Source organism: Notamacropus eugenii, chromosome 1 (assembly GCF_028372415.1).
Source record: "Notamacropus eugenii isolate mMacEug1 chromosome 1, mMacEug1.pri_v2, whole genome shotgun sequence".
NCBI classification, from domain to species: domain Eukaryota; kingdom Metazoa; phylum Chordata; class Mammalia; order Diprotodontia; family Macropodidae; genus Notamacropus; species Notamacropus eugenii.
The window spans coordinates 63417510-63426274 of record NC_092872.1 but is presented as its reverse complement, the minus strand read 5'-3'; the positions used below and the strand labels follow the sequence as shown (position 1 = coordinate 63426274).

At 35.7% G+C, this 8765-nt stretch overlaps 1 protein-coding gene across 3 annotated transcripts in view; it reads right to left on the bottom strand.

Moving 5' to 3' along the window:
- Nucleotides 1-1453: 1453 nt before the first annotated feature.
- Nucleotides 1454-8765, bottom strand: part of TMEM245 (transmembrane protein 245) — a 93666-nt gene continuing 86354 nt past the window's right edge. For 2 of the 3 annotated variants that reach the window (XM_072604332.1, XM_072604342.1), the window contains 2 exons: nt 5244-5438; nt 1454-3124 (listed from right to left, as the gene is read on the bottom strand). In XM_072604332.1, coding sequence (XP_072460433.1) covers nt 3091-3124; nt 5244-5438 — 229 coding nt within the window. In that variant the 3' untranslated portion in view covers nt 1454-3090. Of the gene's footprint in view, nt 3125-5239; nt 5439-8765 lie in introns of those variants that run through there. The other variant, XM_072604350.1, reaches the window with a different exon arrangement.

The window sequence follows — 8765 nt, the reverse complement described above, 5'->3', positions numbered from 1 at the left end:
TTAAGCATCTGCTCAGGGTCCTTACAGGCATAATGCCAAAGGGAGGACTTGAACCAGGTCTTCCTGGCTTCACTGTGCAGGCTACTTCTTACTAAATGCTCAATTCATATAACCGATGTTGTGGGGATAGTTATTGCCATTTGTGTTTCTTATTCAATTTACAACTTATTTAGATGAAATTAAATAATTCTCAAGAGTCGTAATAAATAATGTTTTGCATGATTTCTACTACTTCTATAGATGTACATGTGTGTTAACTACCATTATAGAATCATCCGTAGTAACTGAACAAAATATTTGTGTTTGAACCCTATTTAGGTATAATTAAAAATTTTGTCTTGAACAAAGATTAGAAGCTCCTTGAGGGCAATTACTTCCTCATTCATCTTTGTATCTTCCTTAGCCTCTAGCTCAGGCCATGCACACAGGCTGGAGTTCAGTAAATGAAGAATGAAAGGTGAAAGGTGGACAGACAATGAAAAGACCTTGGGCAGATCTCTTCAATTTACTGTTATGTCATATCATTAGTGTGGAGAAGCATCTGTGTGTGTGTGTGTGTGTGTGTGTGTGTGTGTGTGTGTGTGTGTGTGTGTATAAACACACACATACTCTCTCTTGCTCTCTTTCTCTACACACACACACACACACACACACGCACATTCAGAGTAAAATACAAGAGCTGCATTTGCCACAGTATGTTACACAAACCAACTAAACATCTGAAAAGCTCCAATTCATAGACCTCAGAAAAGGAGCACATCAGTAACAACTTCAGGCTGTTTTTAAAAATTAAACAATTTCTTTTCTGCAGTAGCATAAAGGCATGCTTAACTGCTTTTTGGTGAGCTCTAATTTATCGGTACCAAATATGCCATCATTTTTATTTTTAAAAATGTTACGAAGAAACTCACAACACTTTTAAGTCTGTTCTTGTCTCTTCCTTGATGTAAGAATACTGGAGACATATATTTGGAGCGCATATTAAGGTGGGAGGAGTGGGAGGAGCACCAACTGAAAAGCAGAGAATCAGTGACTGGAGAATCATCTCATTAATTAGATTACTTCTAAAAGGAAATGGAGGCCCATGGAGATAATGTTACTTGCCTTAGGTCACATAGGCTGTAAATAGAAAAGGCACAAAATAAGAAAATGGGGGTGCAGTCAGAAAGATCAGCCTGCTGTTCTACAGTTGGGGACCTCTAGACAAGCCCTTAATGTAACAGAAATTTTCTATATCCTACTTTTGAGCAAATTTCATGACAGCAAATAGAGTATGTATTTGATTTTTATTTTGCCTGTCATTTGATAGTCTACCTGAAGTCTAAACCCCTCAGGACTGATGTACTAAAACAGGATTACCTTTTGTGATTTTTGTACTCAGTTGAATATTATCTAGATGGAGAATTAAGTTTAAAGGATCTAGTGTTTTGTGGAAGAAACTACAAAATAGCCATCTATTGAAATCTGGTTTAATGCTGATACCAACTGAATACATTATGAAGTAAGAAAAAAAAAACTCACTACAAGCTTTGTAAACCAACATAAAATACTCTAAAAATGTCCCTTTTCTGAAATCCTCTTCTTATATTCTATTATGGTAAGCTATGCCAATGGAATACAAGTTCTGGAAGGTTTTTGCCAACCAAAGACAAGCTCAACTAAATTCAGAGAGCCTCAACATCACCAGGAAGTTGGCTACTAGCTAGTTAAAGTTTTATGATCATAATAACTCATGAGATTCTTTTAATAAAGACGAAGGTGTGTAAGTGTTATAAATTTGCAGCAAGTATCCATACTGATTAAATTATATATTCTGAAGCATTCAGTAGGCAGTGTAGAACAGCAGAAAGTACATGAGTTTTTTTGAGTCAGAAGACCTGGATTCCAATGCTAACACCAGCACTTTACCACATGCAAGAGCCTGGGCATGTCATTTAACTATTCTGGCCCTCAGTTTCCTCATCTTCAAAACAAGGGGGGAGCATCTGATGACTAAGGAACCTTCCAGCCATAAAACAAAGCATGCCCTTAATGTTCTTATCTGTAAAATAGGGACAATAATACCTGCTACATCCTTATCTCAATCTGTACAGATGAAAAATGGTAACAGTAATAACAATGCTTTAAAAAGTTAAGTATGTCCTATAAACTTAAGGCATCATTATTATTAAAAATAAATAAACAATGTGAGCAGAATTGCAAATGTGAAGAAAAACTGGATTTAGAAATCAAACCATTACTTTACTTGATATCCTCATTTAAAACGCAGGGGGGAAAAATGCATAATTGTACATCCTATTTTTAAAAATAATTGCAGGGCTAGCAAAAGCAGCTCAAAAAAGTACTTCATTTCAATACTAAGGATGTGGCTACATCTTTCTCCTTATGGAAGTCTTTCTGGGTCACCTAGGGGTAAAAACTAAATTCCAAGTCAGGTGTTTTCATGCCAGTTTGTTTTTTCTTCACAATCGTAAAGAGGCAGGGAAGGAAGGTGGAAAGAGCATCATCCTTCTTTCTCACACAGCTGGATGCTGTAAATCTCTTAAGTTTCTTGAAAGCACTCTTCATGGAAAAGTGGTTATTACAGAAAAATTTTAAAACAAATTTCTTAAAGCAGAATAAATTAATTGTGTTCTATTCACTTTTAATGACAGGTACTTTAGAGCTCTTAAAATGACTGGAAGCACATACATCCTTCATTTCCCTTGACATTCAGGAAAAAAACCAGCTAGGATTGTCCCTTTTCAAAGCTATCCGAACAAAACCGATGACCACAAAGGACAATATTCAAGTCAACTGTTCTAGCAGGTAACAGCCAGGACTCCAGTGTATAACTTAAAACTTTTCAGGGTCATTTTCTAAAAAATAAGTCATCAAACAAGTTTCTCCGCTATAATATACAAATCCATCAGCAGCATTTGTTCTTTCTTGCACATCAGAGCGCTCCATAGAGGCCAGTAGACACACTTTGTTTTCCAAAATGCTACTTCTCTGGGCCTTCTTTGATCATCATAGCTGGAAGGACAGAAGAAGTTCATGGCTGTTCTGAACTCACTGAAAGGAGAATTTCTTAAAGAAGTTCCTGCAGTATCACTCTGATGATTTTGGATCTTCAGAAATTCTTCTGAAAGTGGTAACATAAGAAAATGTCTTTACTTCAATGAAAATTGTTTACTTTTTCAAGAGGAAATCTAACAGCAGGGAAGCAACTCATATTTATATTATTACACTTATATTTAACCTAAGCCAAAATATAAAGACCCAGTTTCCCTACCTGTAAAAAAAACAGAGATGGGTTGGACGTCTCTTCTATCTCTGACAGATTATGAATCAATTACAAAATTTATAGTCCTTTTATGCCTGTAATGAACATATCTAAAAACTATTAAAATGGCAACTTTTAGGTGGGTGGGGATGGAATTGCTTACAATATACATGGCTTCTTGTGGCTTTAGGGAAGGCTGAGCTTGCCCTGGCAGTCATTTTTGGTGCAGGAGAAAGCATACTTGCTGCTACTTGTCTAATAGTTCCTAATACCCTGCCAGGGAATTCTTAGCAGAATTCCATCTTTTTGCCTATCTTCAGGTAGGGTGAATGTGCCAGGACTCAAGGACCACGGTGATTTTCTTTATGGTCCTAAGAGCCTTTCCTGAGTGAATTTTGTATCCTGGCGTTACATTCTGAAACAAAAAACAAAAACAAAAACAAAAACAAAACCCAAACCCTAGGAAACAGTTCATGTTTTGGGGAAAGAAATTCTATTTAAACAGAGCTGTATTTCTGCAACTAAAGGCAAATCCACTTATAAACTCTATCAGGCTTTTTGAATACCATAGCTTTGGGGAGCTTAGATTAACACTTACTTGTATGCCAGAACACTTGCTTATTAATGGCACTTCTAGCTAAAAGCACTTTTCAGGCACTCTTACTTGTGATGCCCTTTGAAAATATTAATGATATGGAACATAGGTAATTTTGAAATTCACAGGTATTCCATCTGTCTAAGAAATATATAAAATATTCTGCTTGGGTAAAGAGATAGAAGGAGATCGATACAAGACAGACAATACCTTATCTAGGCCATCTGACAATCTTTTTGGAAATATTAATTATAGCTAAGCATAGAGTATAGGTGAATAAAACATAGAATATTAAAGCTGGAAGAGATTCACTCAGTAAAACTGCTAAAGAGGAAACATATTTAGAGGAGAGAAGCATCTTGCTCGATGTCATTCATTCCTAGTAGAACGATGACTGAAACCAGTTCAATATTATTTTTCCTTCAATACTCCTTCCAATAATACTATACTACCTTTCATCCTTTTTAAAATACAGAAATTTGAAATCAAATTGAAGCAAATTGTGAAAACAATGTGAAAAATCTCCTAGCTTCAAATTCATCACAGCGAGTTGAATATTCAACATAGCAACAGCTCCTCCCCTCCACAATACTTATTTTTATGCAAAGTAAAAGTACTTATCAGGGATGCAAAAAATGTGTATGTAGGAGTGGTGCCTAATCCTTGAGAAGCAAAGACCTAACTAGATAGCAGAATTAATGAATTTTTAATTCTTTGGTTAGGTTACATGGGTAAGCTGATCAAAATCTTTTGTAAAATTATTTTAATTTCAACCCAAAACTTAGATAACAGTATTTCTAGTGCTTTCTGGATCTCACTTTTTTTGACCAAGGATAAAAGAGCAGTAACTTCTTATTCTATTAAATAACGAATAGCCACATCTCATTTTATTATCATCATCAAGAGGCAAAAGCAACAAAAGGGCCAGGTGTGAATTTTTAAAAAAGCTTTTTGCACCTGAATGCCTCTGTCTCCTTTCATTCTTTTTAAAGAAACTTCATTCCTCCTTTCTTTTTGCCTATAAACTATGAGTTTAATGTAGAACCAGCTCTAAAGCTCTAACTCATAAGGGAATGCTACGTTCAACAATTTAATGACTCATACATAAACAGAACACAAATTTAAGAGGATTTTAGAATAGCTCCACAAGAAATTTGTTGTCTAACTTCAGCTGAACGAGAGGAACGAGACTATAAATTCCTGAAAGGCAGGGCTAGGCTACAATTGTTTTCATATCCTCTCCAGCTGTGAATACAGTGTAAACACTCAAATATCTACCTGCTGTTTAACTGATGAAATCAAACTTCATGGAAAACAGGAAAAACATCAGTTATAAGTCCATATTCATACTTACTTTAGAGATATTTCTCTAACTTAACTTACTGTTGTGTCTGGGGATGCCACGTTGTCTGACCTGGGGTGGGCAGAGGGTTCGTAGGACTCAGTAACATGGCACTATAGATATTAGAGGCGACTACGAGTATACAGAGAAGGATGGGGCCAATGATCGCTCCTTCCAGGCCCAGGTAGTATGCTCCACCAGCCACTGCTAACCCAGTTAAGTAAGGATGGCCTCCTCTGCAATAACAACACAAACAGATTGCACATGGAAGGATTTATCTGTTGGACGAACATGGCTATTAAAAACTTGACATCTAAAAGCTAAGGAACTGCTAAAAAGTCAACTTCTAGTCAAAGAAATGGTCAAAGCATATGAAAAGAATTTTTTAAAAAAGGAAATAGACTATGCTGATAATCACTCCAAAAAAAGCTCCACTTCCTTAATAATCAGAGTGATGCAAATTAAAACTATGTTGAGGCATCACATCACTCAGAAAACAGGTGAACATGATTGAAAGTAACAATACACAACTCTGGCAAGGCTGAGGAGGAAAGGTACACTTATATACTGCTGGCTTAATTTCATATTTTAAAATCTTTCTGGAGAGGACAAATTACAAAATTAATCACTTTTTTTGAGGGGGGAAATGACCAATATGGAAATATGTTTTGCATGTATAATGGGTATCATATTTCTTGACTTTTCAATGAGTGGTGGAGGGACAGAATTTGGAACTGAAAATAAAAGTAAAATTAAAAAAAAAAATTACACTCTTTGACACAATAGTTCCATGGTTGGGAATATACCCTGAAAATGTAATAAAAAACAAAAGAGCTATCTGTAAAAAGATTTTCATAGCAATGTTATTTGAAAAGACAAAAACTGGAAACAATCTAAAAGTCCAAACGGCTAACTAAATTGTAGTGCCTTACACAGTGGTTATTATAATGCAGTGGTTCTCAGATGATGTACATTAAGTTTTAGCTAAACATGTTGGAACTGTGTAGCACTTATACTTGCAATCTCATACATACTTAAATTTCTTGACTTTTATATTGTGCTGTGATTTCTACGGTCAGTTAATCAGTCAGTATATATATATATATATATATATATATATATATATATATATATATATATATATATATATATATACACACCTACTATATGTCGAACAGTGTGCTAATCATTGGTGATACAAAGGGAAAAAAATCCCTATGGGAATTAATACTGTGCTTTGAACCAAAAAAAATTTTGAAAGATACTGCTATAATGTAATTAAGACTAACAGATATGAGGTATGCAGGGAAATCTGTTAAGATCTATATAAAGTAATCTAAAAAAATTAACCAGAAAAAACAGAATAAAAACCATAATATAGCCCTAAGTAAATGAGAGAGAACGTTAAGGAGGTCACACAGTGAATTCCTGAAAAATCACTATAGTTTATGCACTGAAATTAATTTAAACGTCAATAATTACTAAGCAAGTTCAGCTGATTGTACTGCTGTTCGAAATAAATCTACCTTTTAAGAAAACATTTTTTAAAAAATTCATGTCAATTTGAAAACAGTTCTTCAAAAAAATGAAATAAAAAGCATAAATTTTAAGAGTAAATTCAAATCATGAAAAATAGCATAGGAAATGTTTAATACTCAGTACCATTATCTCTCCACTCCTTCCTCAATTAATGCAGTTAACTGAGATCTGAGAAGAAAGTAATGAAAACCCCTCTAAGGGAGGAGTAGGGGGTGGGAGGCTCATGGTGAAATTATAGGAGGACATGGACAAGAGCTGCACAGGATGGGATGGCCAAGGATTAGTTGTGATGTGCATTGTTGGAGGGAATATCCAAGTTGATGAATTCATGTGAGCATTTGAGGGCTGATTATAATCAGCTTAATTTACAGAAGTTGCATGCCCATGTAATAAGTTTGAATGGGAAGATCAGCATTAGAGAAATGGATTATTTACTCCTAGAACATTATTCCTATGATTTGGATCATTGGTACCAGTGGAACAGTGGTGTCGGAGGAATACAGTTGCATGGGTTAACAGATCAGTAAAATACAATTCCATTATGTTATTTTAATGGGAAAAAATACAATAATGACCCACAATCTAGGAAAAGTCTTCAAGATTGTAAGCTGAAGAGAATATATATTAATAAAGAGAGTTTACTCATTTGTCATTTCTTGTGCTATAGAAATGTGCTATAGGCCTAGTCTCTTCAAAAAAAAAAAAAACAACAAAAAAACCCTTGCCCCACTTCTTTGGTGATCAGACTTCTGGTAATTTGAACCATCTGGAATTAAATAATGAAACTGAAGACAAGTGGGAAAAAGTCTAGAAACCTGTGGTGCACTAAGAAGGTGAGATTTGCCTGCATTTACTCAGTTAGTGATGGGGTGCAGATATGAATCCAGGTCCTCTGGCTTCAAATCAAAAACTCTTTCCAAATGAGAAACATGGTATTGCCCAGGTGAGCATCATCCCTAGAATATTCCAAAAAAGGGTGTAAAATAAGGTAATGTGTACACTGAGTAAAGAACAGTAGACAACAGAGAGAATGAGGAACTGTGAAAAACATTTTTCTGTCTGTTGTCTAGCCTCACAGGATCATACCACTCTCTTGTAGGCAATGTGGTACAGTGGAAATCACAATGGACTTGGGAGTCAGGAGCTATGCCTGGTTAATCAAGGACAAGCCAGTGCATTACTCTGCACCCTAATTTCATCATCTGTAAAAGGATTATAATACTGGCATCATATATCCTCATAGGGCTGTTGTGATGAAAGTTCTTTTTAAGTGTAAAGCACTCCAGAACAGTAAGCTACTTTCATATCTAGATCTTTAGCACAAAAGGCTGAAGCAGTTTAAGTAGGAGCTCTAAACCAAGAAGATACGACTGTATAGTAGAGGCTGCTGATGGCACAGTGGATAAAGCAATGAGCCTGGAGTCAGAAGGCCTAAATTCAAATCTGGCCTCAGACACTTTATTAGCTGTGCAACCCTGGACAGGTCACTTACCCTGTCTGCTTGGGGATGTTATTCTACTTTGTAAGGATCAAATGAGATCATATGTTTTTTTAAAAGGCCCTTAACACAGTGCCTGGCATAGAGCAAGCACTCTATCAGTGCCGATTTCCTTCTCCTTATCTCTTTTCTTCCCCTTCTCTCCAATCCTCTTCCTACACCTCCCCCTCTACAGTACAAGTTGTTCTTAATGATAATCTTTAGGTCATCAAAAAAAAGATCATATTGAGTCTACTCCGAGAAAGCAGGGTGGTCTGTAATGTACATTTTGTATAAAGACTTTCATGAACCAGAGTGAGATAGTGGATGAACAGTGAGACTTGGGAGTTAATACGTCATGTGTTCAAGTCCCATCTTTGTCACATACTGATTATGTGACTGTGCAAGTCACAACTTCTCAGTGTCCCAGATAATTAAGACCAAGGCTATATAGAGATCAGTTGCCCATCTGCACAAGTAGGGGTAGTTTCCTTACACTAATGAAGTCACAGATGTGGAGTGAAAAAACAAAGATTTCCATCAAAAA